This window comes from Heloderma suspectum, chromosome 6, assembly GCF_057233095.1.
Source record: "Heloderma suspectum isolate Gila_16-S chromosome 6, 16-S_ref, whole genome shotgun sequence".
Lineage (NCBI taxonomy): Eukaryota > Metazoa > Chordata > Lepidosauria > Squamata > Helodermatidae > Heloderma > Heloderma suspectum.
The window spans coordinates 40,802,935-40,825,853 of record NC_139463.1 but is presented as its reverse complement, the minus strand read 5'-3'; the positions used below and the strand labels follow the sequence as shown (position 1 = coordinate 40,825,853).

Sequence of the window (22,919 nt, the reverse complement as noted above, 5' to 3'; positions counted from 1 at the left end):
TCTCTAGGTAGGCAACTGTGGGGGTGGGGGAGATTTGGCCCAGAGAATTTCAGCTGCTGACACCTTCTTGAGCTGTTTTCAGTCCTGAGCTGCAAGGACCTCTGTTTTTTTCTTCCCCAGCCGATGCCACCGAAAAGGATCTGTCTGACTTGATCTCTGAGATGGAGATGATGAAGATGATTGGCAAGCATAAGAACATCATCAACCTTCTTGGAGCGTGTACTCAGGATGGTAAGGAGGACTTCACGCTCCTTCTTCCTAGGGGCAGGATTATAGTGGTAGATCGCCTGCCTTGCATGCAGAAGGTCCAAGGTTCAATCCCTGGCATCTCCAGTTGAACAAATCAGGTAGCAGGGGGTGGGACAGTTCTTTCTCTGCCTGAGACCCAGGAGAAGAAACAGTGCCAGCCCAAGTAGGCATTTCTGGGCTAGAATGACTAAAAGTGCAATCCTATGCATGTTTAGTTGCATTTCCCAGCCAGCCATGCTGGCTGGGGAATGCTGGGAGTTGTAGGACATTTTTCTGTCTAAATAGGCATAAGATTGTGCCGTAATAGTATGATCTGATATAAGGCGGCTTCCTATGTTCTTTCCCACTTGAGAACAACCAGGGGCTGCAGGAAATGGGGAGGTGTACGACCTATTATTATTCCAAAGGCAACTAGAAAAGCACTGAGGAGCAGAGAAATGTTTGTGTGGTGGATTTGAGCTCTGTGCAGAAAGTTCTTACAAGGCATAGGAGGGCAGGTTACCATAGAGCAGGGGTGCTGAACTGCTTTAAACCTGAGCGCTGGATTCTGTTTCAGAGAAGCTCTTGGGGGCTGCATTCCATGAGTGGGTGGGGTCAAAAGCAAAAGGGGCAGGGCCAAAAATACCAGCATATTTTAGCTGTCTTACTGCCTTAGGAGAGGCATTTTAACATTTTAGAATGGGAAAAGGAACTGCACAAAAGCTGGGAAACAATCGGTGGTCGGGGGGAAGGGGTAGGCCAGGGGAAGGGGCCATGGCCATCTGGGGAAGCCGGGAGGGTTGGATTTGGCCCCTGGGCCTGAAGTTCTGCACCCCTGCCATAGAGCTAAGAAAAGACATATAAACCCTTCTTCCAGTAGCAAATTGAAAAGCTATTCTTGGTGGCCAGGACATGCTGCATACAAGGAGAGTCATTCTATCCCTGCATCTCTCTGGTACAAATCCTCTCTGTGCTGGCATTGGTCAGTACCACTCAAAATGGCCACATTCAATTAGATACCAGAAGTGCTAATTAGATTGTATTGGGATTGGGACCACGTTGCTATCCGATCTAAGGCCTGTTTCCTTTCTCTGTGTCAGGCCCGCTCTATGTGATAGTGGAGTATGCATCTAAAGGGAACCTGAGGGAATACCTGCAGGCTCGGCGTCCCCCAGGCATGGAATACTGCTACAACCCCACCCACATCCCAGAAGAACAGCTCTCTTTCAAAGACTTGGTGTCCTGTGCGTACCAAGTTGCTAGGGGCATGGAATACCTGGCATCCAAAAAGGTGAGCGATCGCTGCAGGAAGAAATAGTAGAAGTGGTTAGAAGGTACGGACTTACAGGAAGAAGGTGACAGAGGGATTGGTGAGAGGTCTGCTGTTTTGTGAGGTGCCTAAAGAACATATGTTCTCCTGTATCTTCAGGAGGGCAGTCCACATGTCTGGGTTAGCCCCCTCTGGCCAGCCTACAGGGTCCAATAGCGTTGATCTTCTCCAGAACATACATTTGGGGGCAGCCTAGATCAAAACTGTGTGAGAGCCAATGTGGTGAACTGGCTAGAGTGTTGGACTGGGAGCTGGGAGATCCAAGTTCTAGTCCCCACTCAGCTATGGAAACTCACTGCGTGACTTTGGGCCAGTCACAGACTCTCAGCCCAACCTACCTCACAGGGTTATTGTTGTGAGGATAGAATGGAGAGGAGGACGATTATGTACACCGCCTTGGGTTCCTTAAGGAGGAAAAAAGGCAGGATATAAATGTAATAAATGAAATGAATGAATGAAATCGTAGAATCATAGAATAGTAGGGTTGGAAGGGGCCTACAAGGCCATCGAGTCCAACCCCCTGCTCAGTGCAGGAATCCAAGTCAGAGCAGAGCATCCCTGACAGATGGCTGTCCAGCCTCGTCTTGAATGCCTCCAGTGTGGGAGAGCCCACCACCTCCCTAGGTAAATGAAAACAGCAATTTTGTTTTGTTTTTTAAAGCAAGATATTTTGGTGCCATTGAATTCTGAAAACTATCCCCTGCAAAGGAGGGTTGTGCTGACATTTGGATACTGTATTTTTCGATCACAGACATGTAGAAATGTAATGCCCCTTGGCTTTGCTTCTGAATTGCCCACCTTTGATTGGGCTTTCAACTGTATGTAGGGTTTTGCTATTGCTATAGCCAGGGTTGAGTGAACTCCAGAATTCTGTGGAAGTGGAGGCAAAACTGCAGAATGTGGTAATTAGGCAGAGAATTCAGCTTCCAAAGAATCTTGGTGTTCATACTACTAAAAACCAAGTTTCTACCCCTTGTTGTTTGTGAAGATTTGCTTGAAAGTGTGTGGGCGATAAGATTTCCTGTAGTCAGAGGGTGGGGCCTCAGTGCTCTGAGAAGTTCCTTGCATGAGAAAAGTTGTACAGATTGACTTGGTTTGCATGGAATGTACAGGCTGTAGCATTTAGATTTATCTTGGCACAAAATTTTGCTTTACAGTGTGATTCCCACTATTTACTTAAGCCTTCCCCAACCTGTTTGCCCTCCAGATGTGTTGGACTGCAACTCCCATAATTCCCAACCAGCATGACCAATGGCCATGCAGGCTGGGAATTATGGGAGCTGCAGTCCAACACATCTGGAGGGCAAACAGGTTGGGGAAGGCTGATATATTGATTCAAAGCATTTTAAGCTTTCTCCTCAGCTGAAAAAGGCTCTCATGTTCCTACGTTTAGGGATGTGACAAGGCCTTCCTAGGCTGCTTCATTCTTGGAGGTCCCTAATGGTCTGTGTCTCCTCCTTAGTGCATCCACCGGGATCTGGCTGCCAGGAATGTTCTGGTGACCGAAGACAGTGTCATGAAGATAGCTGACTTTGGCCTGGCTCGAGACATTCATCACATAGATTACTACAAGAAGACAACAAATGTGAGTGGCATGTTCAGGAGGGGCAATCCAGTTATGCTGAGCTGTGGTCATCATCTTACACTGGGATGGGTGACACGTAGGCTGAATTTGCAGCTTCCAAAAGCACATTTCCACTTGTAAGCAAGTTGCATGCTTCCCATGCACCTGGTTTCCTTCCTAAAGTGACGCAATGTTTACCACTGCCGTGGCAAATTTGGCAGAGTTAAGGATTTGGCCTCCAGTGGGGTCAGTGTGCCTCCCCACTCCTGGCCACCAGAAGTTGCCCCACCCCAGACCTAACAGGACCATTGTGCAATCTGTAGTGAAAAGGTATGGAAATTTTGTATTGGCATTTGTTATGCTGCAGAAACTTTCTGAAGCTAAGCAGGTCTGAGTCTGGTCAGTACCTGGATAACAGATAGCGTATGAATGTTATGTACGCTGCTTTCAGGATTAAGAAAATGTGTGTAGGTTAGCTTAATTTCCACAATTTACTTTGTTTCTGCCAGTCACAGAGAGTGGGACGAAACAGAATTGGCTACAAAATTCAGCATCTGAAGCATCTCAGCTCCCCAAGGAATGCAGAGTAGGAGCCGAATAAAATGTTCAGTTGGTGAGCAGGTGGGTCTCAGCACCCTACGGCTCTTTCTATTCCCTGTGACTAGCGGAGGCAAATAAATTGTGGGAATATATGCACATTTTCTCAATCAGTGTAACTGACCCAGGTCACAGAATCCAGCTCTCCTTGGACACAATTAGGGCACAATCCTATGCATATTTAGACAGAAAAAAGTCCTATAACTCCCAGCATTCCACATCATGACTAGCTGGGGAATGCTAGGAATTGTAGGATATTCTTCTGTCTAACCATCCATAGGATTGCAGCCTTAATTCACTTCTAAATCCTGCCTTTCTTCTGGAGAAACTCAAGGATGTGCATGGGGTTCTTCCTGGGCGATCTCCCATGCAGGTGCTGACTAGACCCAGACCTGCTTAGCTTCAGCCAGGTTGCTGCATCACGTGCTTTCAGACCATAGGATAAAGTGCATGCAGTTCTCAGTATGATAGGTAAGCAATAGCTGGATGGAAAAGTAAATGAGTGCCCTCTAATGTACATCTTTTTTTTAGAGATGGATGTCTTCCTAGGTTATGGGGCACAATCTCAGAATAAGTGCGCCACAGAAAGGCATCACTGTCCATTTGAATTGCAAATGCTACAGAATATAATCCTTATTGTCAGTTCTGGGTATCCCCAGAGAGGACACCCTCTGTCCTTCCCAGAACAGGGTGAAACCAGGATACCTCCCACTGTGATGATTGTGCACATATGTGTCTTTAAGGTATTTTATTAAAATTCTGTCCATGGAAGAGCATAGATTGCCTAAACTGTGCCTCGAGAAGCAAATTTCAAAAAGCACCTCGAAAGGGGATACTTGGTGCCAGAGGAAAATTGCTTTAATTCAATCTTATGGGTTTTCTCATGCATACTTGACTGGCATTAAGCCAGCCACAGCTGAAGCACAGTATTAAAATGGATTGAAAGATGTATTGGTGCAATCTGATGGGAAGCCTGCACCACAGCACTATATGTTTAAATTGATTAATGGTTATGGAAGGTTTTTTATTGAAACTTCCTAAGTATCCAATTAGTAGAGCAACAGACGCTTCTTGTGTTTCAGCAGATGCCCTTTCCAATATTGGATGGCTGATTCAAGGAAATTACTTTTGAGATATTGCATATGTGATTAAGGTGCTATGGAAAACTTACCATGTTACTTGCTGTAATGTCCTGTCTATAAGGAAACAAGATTTTAAGTTGTTGGGATATCATCTCAAAAAGGGCTGCAAGTCAAAGTAGTTTAAAGATGTTTTTTTGCTAGCCAACAGAGCTAGACATGTAGTCAAGAAGATTGCTTCCTATGCCTTTGCAACTTGTGCCACATTTTTTTAGTTGTGCACATGGTAAATTTGTTTTTTAGAAGTGAATTTTGTCATGGGTTTATATTGCTTTCGCGTTATTGCTTTGCCCTAGGGTCATGAGAATCAACTTATTCTGGTTCTAATTTCAAATTGTAGAAAGGTACATGCAGAGCATGTAGCTTCAGATGACTCAAGCAAGTGAAACAAGTTGCATACTTCACAGCAGGCGTGGGGAACCTCTGGCCCACACAGGTTCTCCATCCAGGCCCCCGGCCTGTTCCCCAAGCTGGGAAAAGCTCTTATCTCCAATCAGCAGCTGATTAGAGATAAAAGAGGTTTTCCCTGCTCGGTACTGAGAAAAGGAGATGAGGAATACCTTTCCTCCTCAGCTAGTCTGCATGGATCAGCTGAGGAGAGCGGGCTGGGAAGGATGTGCATGAGTGTGTGGATGGGGTGTCTGTGTGTGAGTGGTACATGAGAGTGAGGTAGCCATGTCCACTTTGAGCTCTGGCCATATCCACTGTTGGCATGCACCCCCAAGGAAGTTTTCTGGCTGGTAATGTGGCCTTCGAGCAGAAAAAGATTCCCGCCCATGTGTCAGGAAAAAACTGAAAGTCCCCTAAGATTTCTAGCCAGTTTGGCCTGGGGAAAAGTTTCTTTCCTAACCCTGTAAGTGTAATCAGTGTACTCTAATATAGGTACATGGGACAAGCTTACAACAGCGGGCAAACCTGAAGCCCCTTGCTGAATCTAGAGCATCTGCAAATCCTAGTGTCCCAGAACCTCTGTCTTGCCTTGCTTTCCACCTTATTCTGTCATTATTCACATCCCCCTTGTGCCCCACTCTTCTCCTTAGCTTTGGAATGATACATTGGTCTTTCCTGCTTTCTAGGGTCGCTTGCCGGTCAAGTGGATGGCTCCCGAGGCTTTATTTGACAGGATATATACCCATCAGAGCGACGTGTGAGTATATCTCTGGCTACTTGTAACATGAACATACAAAGCTGCTTTAAACTGAGTCAGTCCATTGACCCACCTAGCTCATCCTAATATGACTGGCTGAGGCTCTCTGAGGTCTCAAACCAAGTTCTTTCCCAGCCTTGGTCCTTTTTTCAAACTGGAGATGACTGGGATTGAACCTAGGACCTTCTGCAAGCAAAGCAGGTGCTCTGCCGCTGAGCTATGGGCCCTCTGCTCCCACTAGCCATCTGCTGAACCCCCAGAGGGGGTCACTCTCTGGGTGTGCGTGTTGGGGTGTGTGGAGGCTCTGGGGGCCCATTTTTCCTTCCTGCCATCAGCTTAATTCGATTTTGTCTGCTGTGCTGGGCTTTCATTGCCACTGCATTTACAGCTGAGCTTCAAGACGCCAACTGTTCTGGCAGCCTCGCTAACTTGCGTCTCATTATGCTTATTGCTCCCCCTTGGAGTGTGTCTTTACTTAAGGCCCGGCTTGTCTGATTTCAACCACATCCTCCTAAGCTTCCCACATTCTTCCCTCTTGCTCATTTGTGTGCAGATAGTAGCCCCTTAAGCCTCCTGGCATCTCCAATTAAGCCTGGTATGTAGGGTATGATTCCCAAAGGTGAAATAGACCAGATGTGATTCATCTTAGCTTAATAAAATGCTAATTACTATAAGCAAGAACAGTATTTTCTGTCTGCATTATCTGGCAGCGGGGCTTGTTTGTCTGAACCCTCCTGCCAACTCCAACTTTACTGCCAATACAAGCTCCTCCTTCCTTCTGAGAGTTTTAAGCTTTTGGTTGAACATAACTTCCATTTCAGTTCCACAAGAAAATGTGTCAGGGGGTTTTAAGGATTACTGGGCCAATTCGTGAACGGATCAACAGCTATGAGAGCTTGATGGAACCTCCAGTTAGACAAGAAGTCTACCACTGAATATCAGATGCTGGGGACATACAACAGAGTAGGGCTGTTCCCTTCATGCCCTACTTGTAAGCTTCCCAGAAATATCTGGTTGGACACAATTCGAAACAGAAGGTGGACTTGAGAGACTCTTGGTATGAGCCTTCAGGGCTCTCTATCTTAACCAACTAAGTAGAGCCATTTACACAACTGCTGCAATTACCCAACATAGGAACACAGGAAGCTGCCTTATGCTGAATCAGAGCATGGGTCCATCTAGCCCAGTATTGTCAGCACTGACTGGCAGCGGCTCTCCAGGGTTTCAGGGAGGGTTCTTTCCTCTCCCTACCTGTAGATGCCAGGGATTGAAACTGGGACCTTCTCCATGCAAAGTAGGGGCTCTACCACTGGGCTACACCTCCTCTCCAATGTACATGTAGAATCACTACTGGCAAATTGTTTGCAGTCTTTATTGCTTTGCAGCCTTTTGCATTGCAATCTTTTATCGGTTCAATTTGAATCCTGGGCCAGGGGTGTGTGTTTACCCCCACCCATGAAGTCCCTAAAGTGGCTCACAACATTCGTACAATAAAACCATTCCACTGGAGGAAAAACCTTTAGATGATGATGATGATTCCGGACCGAACATGGGGCAATATCTATTGTTAGTCCTACATAGAGTAGACCCATTGAAATGATTGGGACTGAAGTTAGTCATGACTAACCTGAGTCCTATTCATTTCAGTAGGTCTACTCTACATAGGACTAACGTTGGATATTACCCACGGACTCACACGCAATCTGTGGTCAAGGTCCGCATATTTCCGAGCTTGCAGTGTGATTCGCAGACCACAAAAAATGCATTGGTACATTTGAAAAGCATGCATGAAAAGATGCGTACTTTTGAAAATGCATGCAAACATGCTTCAGTCAGAGGGAGAAGAATACATACATTTCAAAGATGCATACAACTGATACGTTCATTTGGAAAAATGCACACAAAAATATGCACAGATTTTCATGCAAAAAGAAAAAAACAAAGCACACAATCTGAGACAGATCTGAGTTGGAAGAAGCCTCGAGATGGAACTTGGAGAAGTTGAGTGAACTCGAGTTTTTCTGATTTTCTTGGGAGCAGCCTCTGTAGCTGGAGTCGGTCAGGTGGAAATGAGCCAGGAAGAGGAACCAGGTCTGTCCCTGTGTGGTATCTGGAATCAGTGCCAGGCTTTCCTGCCAGATAGATGTTGGGGGATTCCCCATGGGACTGCAGGGTTATTTTACTGGGTTGGGGAAAGGGAGAGAGCGAACTACTCATGTTCTACTATGCCATGTGCTTGTTCCTGGGTCAGGTGGTCCTTCGGTGTTCTGCTGTGGGAGATCTTCACGCTGGGTGGATCTCCATACCCGGGAGTGCCAGTGGAGGAGCTCTTCAAGTTGCTGAAAGAGGGGCATCGAATGGACAAGCCCAGCAATTGCACCAATGAACTGTGAGTGCCAGTTCCTGAGAGAAGGGCGGGCAGGCTGCACACCCAGCTTTCAAATACATGCAGTTGTATTGGCATCTGCTAAGGGAGGGGAGACAGGGTGTTTGCAGCCCCCTATTTTCAGCTGCTTCCAAAGTGTTGAAAGCACAGTGAGCTGCCAGCAATCTGTAAATGTGGAAAGCAAACTTGCGGTTCCTACAGCTTTTAACCCCTTGCTAGCTCATCAAATGCTATAGCTGCTTTGAACTGAGGAGAATGTTTCTGTGAGCAAACTGCTCCAGCTTCCTGTAGAACCTGCTGGAAAGCTTAAGCAAGGTTTTTGCTTTGTCAAATTGAGCTCCATGGGAACAGAAATCCTGAAGGTGATTACATCTGATCTTCTCTTCAGTAATAATTTTAGGGGCTATCCCCTTGCGCCTGACCTCTGCTTCATACCCATAGGGTGGATTCTGCATTGGATTGCTTGAGAGATTATTTCTTGCCTTTCCCTTGCACCAAAAGCATGATGGGTTCCTTAAAACAGAATGAAAACTTTATTACAGCAAATTAAAACACAGCAATAACATTTCAGGTTCAAACCGTGTATATCTAAATAAGCCCCGAACACAACCAATCCCTCCAGCCCAAATGCCAAGCAAGTAAGTATGCTTCCACCACCCCATCCCTGCTGAAGGCTAGGAGAGATGTCAGTTAACAAACCCTCCTCTAAGAGACCATTCCACAGCCTTGGGGCTACAGCTGTGAAGGCCCTGCCTCTACAGATGTGCAAACTTCCCATGGCTAGGGCATGTGGAGTAGGGCCTTAGTTATAAGGGGGAGGTAAATGAAAGAAGGATCATCTGTCCACGTGCTACTCTGAGTCTCAAGGTCAGCCTGTTGTTTTTTTTTACACAAGTTCCCCTGAGATGTTTTTCATTGCCAACTGAGAGCAAGAGAGAGACCACGTTGAAAGCCCCATCAAGCTCAGCAGCCTGGCACAATGTAACAGGACCCCTGCTGACTGGCAGATGCGTATTATGGTAACTGGCAGGAGTTCAGTGTTATTTTCCCAGCTCTGCTGAAAGCTGTGCTTGATAATAAACCAAGACTCCCTTTCCTTTTTATTTTTGTTTTTCTCAGCAGGAGAGTATCCCAAATTGACCCAGGGTAAGGCTACTTCATCTGGGACTAACTCAGTCTTTTGTATTCTAGCCAGTCCTGCCGGTGGCTGTTTTCAAGGGATTCTCTTCCCCCCCACCTTTTTAATGAGAAGGATGAGTGCTCAGCCCTACAAAACGGCTCACGCAAAGCGCAACCAGCTAGCATCGTCACAGGCTTCAAAAAACACATTTTTGGCATGGTTGGCATGCACAGAAAGCCTACCTGAATGGTCCAACAATATGACAAGCTGTTTTTTTTTTTTTATTAAATTGGAATAGATTTCAGGGATTAGACCTGATAGACAGAGTGCCTGAGGAACTATGGACGGAGGTCCGTAACATTGTTCAGGAGGCAGCAACTCAATCCATCCCAAAGAAAAAGAAATGCAAGAAAACCAAGTGGCTGTCTGATGAGGCTTTACAAGTAGCTGAGGAAAGAAGGGAAGCAAAAAGCAAGGGAGAAAGGGGAAGATACATCCAACTGAATGCAGAGTTCCAGAGAATAGCAAGGAGAGACAAGAAGGCCTTCTTAAATGAACAATGCAAAGAAATCGAGGAAAACAACAGAATGGGAAAGACTAGAGATCTCTTCAAGAAAATTGCAGATTTCAAGGGAACGTTTTGTGCAAAGACGGGCATGATAAAGGACAAAGAAGGCAGGGACCTAACAGAAGCAGATGAGATTAAGAAGAGGTGGAAAGAATACACAGAAGAACTCTACAGGAAAGATCTGAATGTCCCTGATAGCCATGATAGTGCGGTCACTGAACTTGAGCCGGACATCCTCGAGAGTGAAGTCAAGTGGGCCTTAGGAAGCATTAGTAACAACAAAGCTAGCGGAGATGACAGTATTCTAGCTGAGCTATTTAAAATCCTAAAAGATGATGCTGTTAAAGTGCTGCATTCAATATGCCAACAAATTTGGAACACTCAACAATGGCAACAAGACTGGGAAAGGTCAGTTTACATTCCAATTCCAAAGAAGGGCAATGCCAAAGAGTGTTCAAACTACCGCACAATTGCGCTCATTTCACATGGCAGCAAGGTTATGCTCAAAATCCTACAAGCTAGGCTTCAGCAGTATGCGAACCGAGAACTACCGGAAGTACAAGCTGGGTTTCGAAGAGGCAGAGGAACTAGAGATCAAATCGCCAACATTTGCTGGATCATGGAGAAAGCAAGAGAATTCCAGAAAAACGTCTATTTCTGCTTCATTGACTACGCTAAAGCCTTTGATTGTATGGATCACAACAAACTGTGGCAAATTCTGAAAGTGATGGGAGTACCAGACCACCTTACCTGTCTCCTGAGAAACCTGTACAAGGGTCAAGAAGCAACAGTAAGAACCAGATGTGGAACAACCGAGTGGTTCAAAATTGGGAAAGGAGTACAACAAGGCTGCATATTGTCACCCTGCTTATTTAACTTATATGCAGAGTACATCATGGGAAATGCCGGGTTGGATGAATCAGAGGTCGGAATTAAGATTGCTGGGAGAATTATGAACAACCTCCGATATGCAGACGATACCACCCTAATGGCAGAAAGCGAAGAGGATCTAAAGAGCCTCTTGTTGAGGGTGAAAGAGGAGAGTGCAAAAGCTGGTTTGAAACTCAACATTAAAAAAACTAAGATCATGGCATCTGGCCCTATCACTTCCAGGCATATAGAAGGGGAAGAAATGGAAGCAGTGACAGATTTTACTTTCTTGGGCTCCAAGATCACTGCAGACGGTGACTGTAGCCATGAAATTAAAAGTCGCTTGCTCCTTGGGAGGAAAGCTATGGCAAAGCTAGACAGCATAGTAAGAAGCAGAGACATCACCTTACCAACAAAGGTCCGTCTAATCAAGGCTATGGTTTTCCCAGTAGTAACGTATGGCTGTGAGAGCTGGACTATAAGGAAGGCTGAGCGCCAAAGAATTGATGCTTTCGAACTGTGGTGCTGGAGAAGCCTCTTACGAGTCCCCTGGACTGCAAGGAGGTCAAATCAGTCCATCCTAAAGGTAATCAACCCTGAGTGCTCATTGGAAGGACAGATACTGAAGCTGAAGCTCAAATATTTTGGCCACCTAATGTGAAGAGAAAACTCTCTGGAAAAGACCCTGATGCTGGGAAAGACTGAAGGCAAAAGGAGAAGGGGACGGCAGAGGATGAGATGGCTAGATAGCATCACCGATTCAATGAATATGAACTTGAGCACGCTTCGGGAGAGAGTGCAGGACAGGAAGGCCTGGCGTGCTATGGTCCATGGGGACACGAAGAGTCGGACACGACTGAACGACTGAAAAACAAAACAAAACAAAAAAATAATACATCTCCTTAATAGTTAATCTACAAGTTAATAGGAGAAATTCTACTTAACTTTAACTCCTTAGGAAATCTTGACCAGCTATGGTTGTTGCTTATTTGTACTCTATTTATTAAAATAACCAAAAGTTAACAAATTGTTGATGTTGATTTTCAGTAGTTTGAAAAACTATATAAAATCCTTCAATAAAAATGAAGTTTAAAGCATGCAAGCGTATGTGCCCCTGGGAGCCAATTGGTCTACCTTAGGCACAGGCAAGGTCTGAAGATGGGAGGAGGTAATCAGTGGGATCTTCTCCAGCTGGGGAGAGGTAATGAGCAGAGTACCGCAGGGCTCAGTCCTGGGCCCAGTGCTCTTCAACTTTTTTATTAATGACTTGGAGGAGGAGGAGGTGCAGAGAATGCTGATCAAATTTGCAGAGGACACAAAATTGGGTGGGATAGCTAATACCTTGGAAGACAGAAACCAATTCAAAGTGATCTTGATAGACTGGAGCACTGGGCAGAAAACAACAGCATGAAATTTAATAGGGATAAATGCCAAGTTCTGCACCTAGGAAAAAGAAACCAAATGCACAGTTACAAGATGAGGGATACGTGGCTCAGCAACACTACTAGCGAGAAAGATCTTGGAATTGTTGTAGATCACAAGCTGAATATCAGCCAACAATGTGATGTGGCTGCAAAAAAGGCAAACGCTCTTTTGGGCTGCGTTAATAGAAGCATAGCTTCCAAATCCCGGGAAGTACTAGGCCTCATCTGGAGTACTGTGTCCAGTTCTGGGCACCACACTTTAAGAAGGATGCAGACAAGCTGGAGAGGGTTCAGAGGAGGGCAACAAGGATGATCAGGGGACTGGAAACAAAGCTCTATGAGGAGAGACTAAAAGAACTGGGCATGTTTAGCCTTGAGAAGAGAAGACTGAGGGGAGATATGATAGCGCTCTTCAAGTCCTTGAAAGGTTGTCACAGACAGGAAGGCCAGGATCTCTTCTCGATCATCCCAGAATGCAGGACACAGAATAATGGGCTCAAGTTACAAGAAGCCAGATTCTGGCTGATCATCAGGAAAAACTTCCTGACTGTTCGAGCAATACGACAGTGGAAGCAATTACCTAGGGAGGTGGTGGGCTCTCCCACACTGGAGGCATTCAAGAGGAGGCTGGACAGCCATCTGTCGGGGATGCTCTGACTTGGATTCCTGCATTGAGCAGGGGGTTAGGCTCGATGGTCTTGCAAGCCCCTTCCAACCCTACTATTCTATGATTCTAAGATGGAATGGAATGGCAGCATAGCTTAGCCCAGAGACCCTGTCAACTGTTTGAAGGCATATGCTGCAGCCATCTTACAGAAGCTAAGCAGGTCTGGGTCTGGTCAGTACCTGGATGGGGGACCCCTGGGAATCCCACATACAGAAGGAAGGTAGGAGGTAACAGTACTAAATAAATCAACCATACTCCATAATAGACTAAGAGTAAACAGCCCCATGTCAAAGGCAATGGGCAAAGAGCTGGATGTGGATGTGAGGAACCTGGTTTCAAGCTCCTCCACCACCAGGATAGAGGCAGAAGTGGGAGGTAGAGGTAGAACGCTGGGGATAGTAGCATGAGGGGCGATATGAGCAAGTTATTGAGGGACTATGCAGAACTTAAAATCCCCCCCCCCCCATAAACCAAGACCCACTGGAAACTCCCTCTGATTTTTGCACCTTTGTTCTCATATTCTTTCTTTGTGACAATAAGGGCTAGAAATATCGTCATTTATTATGATAGCATGGCATCTGGTAATCTTTCCAGTGGAAGCAGCTGAGTCTTATTCAAGAGGCTGAACATCTGTACTATACAGCAACAGAAGCGTGCGAAGTGCTACACAGAACTTGGAAGCAATATGATCCTTCTCCTAGATGTGCTACAGTCTGTGCTATTGAGCAATAGATTATCCAGTCATGGCGCTTAGACTTCATTCTAGCTCATGTTTCTGATGTGGCTTTTGATCTCTCTCTCTCTCTCTCTCTCTCTCTCTCTCTCTCTGGGTTCTAACTGCTTTGTTGCCTGGAGACATACAATTCATTCATTGTTCTCTGTTCTCAGGTACATGATGATGCGAGATTGCTGGCATGCTGTTCCCTCCCAGAGGCCCACATTTAAGCAGCTGGTAGAAGACTTAGATAGGATTGTGGCCATGACCTCTAACCAGGTAAGACACCAAAGACCAAAGTCCCCCAAATCTAAACATAGTGGTAATTTTGTATTCGTTTGTTTGTTTGTTTCCAGCATTTATATACCACCTTATCTGCCCAAAAGCCATCAATGCTTTGTACAACAGTTTAAAACAATACAACCTTGCAATAATTTAAACACATTTGAATCTTATAAGCTACAAGGCTGCTTGTTTCTAAGTTTTTGGTTCAATGGTAGGTTCTCAACCCCTGCACAGAACAGTGGGGGCTTGAAATCACTGGTTTTGGTGCCTAGTGTGTCGTCTTTCTGGCTTTGGGCCCTGAAGTTCACAACTCCCACTTACCTTGGAGGGGAGGTTCCAGTTTCACATGGAGATCTTCACAGGAACAGGCTCCATTTTGGTGCCTTCAGGCCAGCTTTTCCCAACCTGGTACGATCCAGATGGCCATGCTGACAGGGAATTATGGGAGTTGCAGTCCAACACACCTGGAGGGCACCAGGTTGGGGAAAGCTGAGTTAGGCCCACTTTTCTTTGGGCTTGGCAAAATTCAAGTTAAATTATCCCCCTGTAGTTTCTATTCCAGATTCTCCCTCCCTCCCTCTCTCTCTCTGACCCTTTTGACAACATCTGTCTTTTTGGGCTTCACACCACTTTCTCCCTGGCTCCAGTCCCTGGGCTGAAACAGGTGACTCCCACTCAAGCTTCCCCTCGCTAAACAAAGCCCTCATGATTCTTCCATTCCCTTTAGGAGTACCTGGACCTCTCCATGCCTCTGGACCAGTATTCTCCCAGTTTTCCAGACACCCGCAGCTCAACCTGCTCTTCAGGAGAGGACTCTGTGTTTTCCCATGATCCCCTTCCCGATGAACCTTGCCTTCCCAAGCACCCGGCTCAGCTTGCCAATGGCGGACTCAAGAGGCGCTGATCCTGCAACTTCCATGGGACATTTGCAAGCCCTCTGTGCATACGAGCGTGGCATGCGTGTGTTGAGTGAATCTGCGTGCGTCTGTGTGCGCGCTTCCCTTCCAGCTGGACTGGTGGCAGAGTGCCGCTTGGGACAGCCATCCAAGTCACCTTTTAGCTGTTGTATTAATGAACTGCAGAGATTCCATTCCGAATAACCAAACCCACCACCACTGTCTTCTTCTCAAAGCTGCCATTATTGCAAGCCCTCAACCTCCGGAAGAGGCGTTTTTAGGGAATCTGTGCTTGAATACTCCCCGTGGATTAAAGTTGAACTATTTTTTCCCCCCCTTTTGGCCAGTGGCTAAACAAAACAAGGAGACCCAGATGCTGGTTCCTAGACAGCATGTTACTGTCACTTCTCTGAGAAGGAGTCTGGGAAGAATAACATTCCTATGAAGAGGAGGGTCTTTTCCTACTCTCTTTTTCTTACTTGCAAACCCAAGAAGCCCAACCTCTGACAGCTCAATAAGCTAACAGCAGAGCTCAGGTGCTGTGGCACCAGGACAGCTGTAAACTGGAACGTCTTAATGCTTGAGTGCCTGTCGGTATACGGTACCAGCCTGGAATCCACACCTGTGACCGCTTCCTAATTCCAGTCCTCTTACAGCGCAATCCTATGCATGCTCATTCCGAAGTTTCAATGGGTCTTACTCTCAAGAAAGTGCGCATAGGATTGCAGCCTTAATTTGTGCTTTGCTGACCAAACATGGAAATGACCAGGTACAACATAGAACATCTTCACAGCACTGACATAAAACTTAAAAGTAGGCGGCCAAATGAAACCAGTGCTTAGAAGATAAAAGCAAAATAAGAATATTGTGTACATAGCTGCAAAATGTATAAATATGAATTATATATTTACATGTCCTTTTTTTTAATGGTGGTTACCAGAGATAATATCACTTTGGTAGTAAGTTACTAGTGGCTGGTAGGTATCAGTTGCTATAAAAACAAATCATATATTTTGCTACTTTTGCTGGTTTTGTTTTTTTTAAATTATGTTCTAAAATTTATTTCAGTTTAGGTACTTCAATAAAAATTGCTGCTGCTTCAGTTTTATATGGGGTTATATTAAACAGTGATTTTGTCGGCAATGTTGATGCCTTTTGGAAAGATGTTGCCATGAAATAATCGTCCCCTCTCTTCTACACCCACCCCGCCGTTAGCCTCTGCTCTGGCCCCCTCTAGTCATCGAGGGACTCAGCACAGCCCTTGGACTTGGGGCCCACCACATTAATGTGAGAAAGGGGCGTGCCAATGATTTCATTGTTAGGTTCAGAACACCTAGAGGTGGATGTGGCTCACGCCCTTTTGGGAAGCGGTGTTGTCAGAGCGAGCTGTTCACAGCTTATCCTCAACAGCCTTTTGCTTTGGTGGCCAGGAACCAAGAGTGAGACAAGCTTGAGTTCCTGCCAGTTCTGCTCTGGGCTTCTGGTGCTGCTGTGTTGGCATCAGCTGTTCGTTTCTCAAGAGGAGACAAGGCTAATGCTGCCTTTTTGTAGCTTTGGCCAAGGAAATCTTACCCCTCCCCTGGGCAGTGCCAAAGAGGAACTCTGTGAGTGCCTTATAACAAGCTGTGGGGGACCAGCTTGTCATCCCTGTTTTCCACTAGAGGAGTAGACGTTGCAGGGAAATCTGCTTTTCATCTTTAGGATTTCTCTTTTTCCTTCCCGGGCCAAACAATCAGTATTTTCCCTCCTGTTGTTTCCTGCTACTGTTTTCGACCCAAAGATGTAATGGGGTCTTCTCCAAGCTGCAAGAAGCACTCTCCTCTTTCTCCTTCCCCAGTCCTAACCCCAACCATTGATCTTTCCCTCTTTAAAAGCCTGAATTAAAACGATACAATTTGAGGTGGAAAAATACTTTTCCCCTTGGCAATGCTTTGATCCAGCACTCACTACATCAGCCTTCCCCAACATGGCGCTTTCCAGTGATGGTGGACTACCACTCCCATCATCCCAGCCAATATCTGGGGGTGATGGGGGTTGTAGTCCAATATGGCTGGGAGGCGCCAGGTTGGGGTCAGCTTCACAACGTCTTCACCTCTCTGGAATCAACATTGAGTCCAACTATGACATCCAAACTCCCACGTGCTCTCTTTTCCTCTTCTCCCACCTCTTCCAAGATAACTCCCCGGTCTAGTCTATGAAACAGAGAGTTCCCTTCTTGGTATTGTGGAGGCCAGCGCCGTGCCATTCATACTTGAAAGCTTGTCCTGCCTTTGCATGGAGGCGGGTTATTGTGTTTTTTTAAAAAATCTGTAATGAATTTGGAATTCTTGTAATTTATTTTTTTTAAACAAAGATTTTAACTGAGAGCCCTGGAATTCTGACAATAACTGATATTCCTGTTGCCTCCCTTTTGTGTGCCTTTTTCCCCAGAATCGTATGGGGGAAAATGAGAATAAATCATACACATTTATGTCAACTTTAGATCTTTTGTTTGAAGCTCAGAATATGTGTGTTTCAGCCTATGGACTTGAGCATCCTTAAATTCACAGAGCATTGTATGCTGAGCTGAAAACGGAGCTGCCATTTGCTGGAGTCCTGTAAGTCAGGAGTGGGCTGGCTTCTGGCTTGCGGGACCAACTCTTTTTTCTCTCTTTACCAGAGCTCCAGGGTCCACTAGCCAGAGCAAACCATAAAGTGGTGGCTCAAGGATAAAGTCAGTAACCAGTGGAAAGCCTGTGGGGTGGAACTAGTCACAAAATGGCAGCTGGGGGGAGGGGCCAGAGTGCATATAATGTTCTGATTTTAGGGCTCTGTTTATTGGTGTGGAATTACTGCATGCAATTGCCACCAGGCAGCACCCATCCACACATGATATCAAGCCGCGACAGATCAACCCAACACAATCCACACCACAACCATGTATATTATTAAGGACATAAACATTTAGAAGGCATTCCAGAAAACATTTACCTGTTTTACAAGAGGAGAACAGTAAAGATGGAACTAGTCCCAAGCGCAGTCACTGGATCCATAGTAAAGAACATGCAGAGCAGATAACTCAAAAGTGAGCCAAGCCACAGACCACAGGAGGCCATGTAAACTAGAATTTTTGCTTGTGAGGCACCACTGTGCTGATACGTTTTGAAACTCAATCTGTGCTCTGGGGGTACATGCTAATTAATACAGTGCAGTATCCACCATTTTAATAACACGACCGAGTGCTGTGCACAGTGTTGTAATTGCAAGAGAAGTTTGAAAACTTTCATGTGTTTTATCATTTGTGTATGTCGTGTAAGCACATGCCGTTGGCCTATACTGTGGTAATTGCAGGAGAAATGGGAGGGCATGGTGCTATTTGTTTGCTCGTTTTTTCGGAGTCCACTAACGACATGCACACCTTCAATGCTGCACAGGAATTGAGGTTTAAAAATGCATTGGTTATTCAGAGCTGTACAGTGGCGTAGGTGCACAGTGAAAAATAGTAGAAAAACCACAGAAGAGCAAGAGAAAGATGGTGGGGGGAGGTCATGGTACATTGGGGGGGGGGTAAGTTCAGTAACTGCATGTACTTTTGCAGCTGTGCAAAATAGTGTAAAAATAAATTGTGTGGTTATTCACAGCTATGCAACTGTGTAGGTGTGCAGTGAAAAATAGCCACAAAAAATAACACTGATTCCTGCCCATAAATCCCATGAAAATCAGTGCGGAAACAAAATTAGAAGTGAGCAGTGTGGTGGCAAATTTGCTGAAGTCACCAAATTATTTAGGGTGGTTAAAACAAATTATTTAGGTGGTTAAAACAAAAAGGGATTGTGAAGAATTTCAAGAGGATTGGGAGAGCAGGCATTAAAATGCAGTCCAGTGCCCACAAGTGTACATTGATGCACATTTGGGCAAAAAATCCAAACTTCACATACCTGCTGATGGGATCCGAGCTCCTTGTGACAAAGAAATAGATCTTGGGGTTATGGTGGACAGCTTGATGAAAATGTTGAACCAGTGTGCAGCTGCTGTGAAAAATGCAAATTCCATGTTGGGCATTATTAAGCGAATACTACTTGGAGTACAGTTCCGATCACCTCACATAAAAACATATACTGTAAAGCTGTAAAAGGTGCAGGAAAGGGCAACCAAAATGATCAAGGAGCAGGAGCAACTCCCCTATGAGGGAAGGTTGCAGCATCTGGGACTGTTTAGCTTAGAAAAAAAGGTAAGTACGGGGAGACATGATAGAATCAGAGTTGGAAGGGGCTATTTAGGCCATCAAGTCCAACCTCCTGCTCAGTGCAGGAATTATAGAGGCGTACAAAATTATGAATGGGGTGGAGAAAGTGGAGACATTTTTCTCATTAGAACACAGGGTAATTCCATGAAGCTGACTGGTGGGAGATTCAGGACAGATAAAAGGAACTACATCTTTGCACAAGATGTAGTGATGACCACCAACTTGGTCTAAATAGGCCTTTGTTCTACAGCTTTAAAGCCCCACCCACCAGGAAGAGTTATAATACTGCTAATACAAATACATCTTTGTAGCACACACAGACTGCAAGCATCAGACAAGTGGACATAAAAGTAGTTTGGGAAAATACAGAATATTGAGGGAGAAATGTGCCATTTACCCCTTGTATGAGCCAAATGTTAGACTACCAGGATAAAACACTAGTGTAGATCTTGCCCAGGATATGCCTGCATTATATGTGGCCAAGGAAGCAGTTAAGCCGCAAGTAAGCAGGCAAAATCATAAACACGTACATGACCTGGAGAAAGACCCTCCTCGCATATGAGCCACGCTCAAATCAGACCAAAGGCCTATTGTTGAGCATTCTGTTCCACATGCATGGTTACTCACACAGGAGAAGGCCTAGAGGCAGCACCCACAAACACGTCTCGCACGGGAGAGGGGACCCTGGGCCTACCGATACCTTCAAAGATTTCTCCTCTGAGCTCATGCATCCATCCTATATCTATTGGCCTCCAGAGCAGTCAGCCACAGACAGAGTGATGCCAAATGGGCTGATGAGAGGCGGAGCACAGCATGAATTCAAACACTGCGCCTGGGGCACCTAGCCGTGGCCAGCAGTAAAAGCACTGAGCAGGGAGGGTGGTGGGTGTGGAGGCAGCAACAGCGGAAGGCAATATCGCTGTATCTCTAGAACCCCCACCCCTGCACTGAATTGGGGCTGAAGCTGCTAGTCTACCCTACAGTGTCATGCTAGGAAAGGGGAGAGTGAGCCAACGTACCCTGTCCCCTCGGGAAGACTCCTCTTCGGAGGATGACCTGGAGCCCCGGAGCCAAGCATGGAAGAGCCACCACTCGCAACCTAGTCAGCCCCTCTCAGACTTAGAGGCCACCTAGTCCCAGGGTGCATAGATGTCTACTGTGAACTGCCCAGATTGCTTCAGCTGTTGGCTGGTATAGAAATGAAATTAATTAAAATAAAATATAATAATAATAATGGTTCAAGCTCGGCCAGCTGCTGGACGTACGTACACATGCTCACCTGAGGAATAAGGTCATGAGTAAAGGTATACAAGGGGCCGCGGTGGCTTAGTGGTTAAGACGCTGAACTGCAGACTGGAAGGTCGGCAGGTCAGCAGTTCGAGACCCGAGTGCCGCGTGACGGAGTGAGCTCCCGTCTTCAGTCCCAGCTCCTGCCAACCTAGCAGTTCGAAAGCAAGAAATTGCAAGTAGATAAATAGGTACCGCCTCGGCGGGAAAGGTAACAGCATTCCGTGCACCTCGGTGTTCAGTCATGCCAGCCACATGACCACGGAAGCGTCTTCGGACAGCGCTGGCTCTTCAGCTTAGAAACGGGGATGAGCACCGCACCCTAGAGTCGGACACGACTGGATAGGGACAACTTTACCTTTAAAGGTATACAAAGCAAGGCCCTGCTCATGAGTAGACCATTCCTCAGGTGGCACTGATTGCTTGCAGCTGTATTCTGGGTGGACCCAAGCTTAAAAGCCTTCAGTTCTTGGCACAGGGTGCTGGAACAGCTTCTGTCAACCAGGTTCCAGACTCCTGCCTTGTATTTCCCAGTTACTGAGCTCTTCTCTGGGATACCCTATATTTGGACTGCCTACTCTCCTTGCCTTTGGTACTGACCCTGACTAATTCCTTGGGGCTATATCCCACCCTATCAGAAGCAGGACACAGTAGCTGCAGGCTCTAAACCTCAGTAGGAGAGAGAGAGCTGGGCCCTTTTAAAATTCCGGGCACATCACTTTCCTAGTCTCCCTCACCCAGCTGAGATGCAACAACTGAGATGGCAAAATCAAAGCAAAACACCCTGAGCTGGAAAGGAGTGTGCATGTAGAGGCAGGAATCGTCAGTGCCCCCCCTCCCCCTGGACCCAGCCTGATCAGCAATGTGCTCACTCTTGAAATAAGTAGTGTGTTACATGAATGCACACCTGATGGCGCACCTCCTGCTCAGTGCAGGTCCCCCTGCCTTGCTCTTTCTGCTTTTTCGAGTGCCAGTTGAACTAGTCCCCAGTTTCCTTTGCACCTAAACAAGAGCCGAATCCCAAGGCTTCCATCAACCCCTGCGGAATGAATGTGTATAAGGGAGGGACACTTCACACACCAAGGCCTGGTTTCATACATGCATGCTCATTCCTAGAGAGCAGCAACCCCAAATGATAACCTATTTTCACATGGGAATGGTGCATTAAAGACAATATGTGGCTCGTAGGACTTGCTGGGAAGGTCCCAATGGTATCCAGACAGTGCTGTTTATGCTGCACTAGCGAAACCAATGGGCGTGTAACATCAGTAGCACAATGTACATAGCACTAGCCATTGGATCTTTCCCTTTGCTTCAGTCACCATACTTCATCAGTGGCATTGGTTCATTCATTCTGCTATGCTGCCATTTCTCAAATAGAAAGAAATCAAGTATTGTACACGCGTTTGACCAGCCCTGGGAATATCTTTGTACAGAAAAAAAAATCTGTGTACGCCCATGTCTGCACACACATTAAAATCACATGATTGTCTTATGTTGCCATGACTTTCATGCCTTTGGAAGCTGTGGCATGTAAAAGCTTCCAAGCCCTTGTAAAATAGTGCCAAAACAGATACCACAGATTTTCTTGCATGATGGAGTATGTGACTATATGCATGGGCGAGAGGAGGATGAGTGAAAGTTAGAGCTGGTGGCCCTGGAGGCGGGGGCGAATGAATGTGTGAATCTGCCCTTAGTGTCACTGTTGTGAGACCTGTGCTGTTTGGGTAGCGTTGGACCAAACTAACAGTGTCATCGTTTTGAATGCAGAATGAAAACTTACAACTGACTCGAAATGGGAAATGCTGAAATGCGATTGGTTTATCTGCTTTTAAACTGATGTGGGGTCTGCTTTTAACATCTGATGTCTGTCTACTTTTAACTGATGATGGGGGGGTGTTTCTGCTTACAGCGTCAATTGCTTGTCAGTAGTGAAAGTAACATTTCAGAGTATGAAAAATAAAGATTCACTGAATGTCCAAAATTTGCAATTTGAAGATGTCACATTCAGAAAAAAAACAGGTGCAACAGAGGTGAAAAAATATAACTGAGTGGGCATTGCACCATAAATCTCTGGACAACCACTGTCAGAGAGTGAAATCCTGCAAATTGATTAGATTCTGAGTTGTATTTAGGGACCGGGCAGGGGCTGGTTTCCAACCTTGAACTATCAAGTACATGAGTTTTTTTCCCAGTGTAATCTGCCTCTAGAAGTTTTTGACAGAACTTAATCTCCACGTTGCATCTGTTTGCCTATGACCGGAGCTCTGCTGTTATGCCAGAGCAGGCCTCAACACTGTAGCCACTGTGGTGGCTTCGCAGTTATATTTTCACAAACACTTCCTGTTTATTCCCCTCCAAACTTATTCCGCCATCTCCCCCCTGACGAACTTCGGAGAATGTTGGGCCTTGGCCAGCTCTACAACCTGTTTTGTAGGACTGCCTGTACTCCTCAGTTTGGCATAAATGTC

The 22,919-nt window shown here is 45.9% G+C and overlaps 1 protein-coding gene across 2 annotated transcripts in view; it reads left to right on the top strand.

Annotated features, from left to right (window-relative positions):
* The window catches only part of FGFR1 (fibroblast growth factor receptor 1), a 132,751-nt gene extending 115,335 nt beyond the window's left edge, over positions 1 to 17,416 (top strand). For both annotated transcript variants that reach the window (XM_084804050.1, XM_084804049.1), the window contains exons 12-18: positions 121 to 231; positions 1,329 to 1,519; positions 3,021 to 3,143; positions 5,935 to 6,005; positions 8,257 to 8,394; positions 13,929 to 14,034; positions 14,768 to 17,416. In XM_084804050.1, the coding sequence (XP_084660176.1) occupies positions 121 to 231; positions 1,329 to 1,519; positions 3,021 to 3,143; positions 5,935 to 6,005; positions 8,257 to 8,394; positions 13,929 to 14,034; positions 14,768 to 14,944 (917 nt within the window). In that variant the 3' untranslated portion in view covers positions 14,945 to 17,416. The remainder of the gene's footprint in view (positions 1 to 120; positions 232 to 1,328; positions 1,520 to 3,020; positions 3,144 to 5,934; positions 6,006 to 8,256; positions 8,395 to 13,928; positions 14,035 to 14,767) is intronic.
* The last annotated feature ends 5,503 nt before the right edge of the window (positions 17,417 to 22,919 follow it).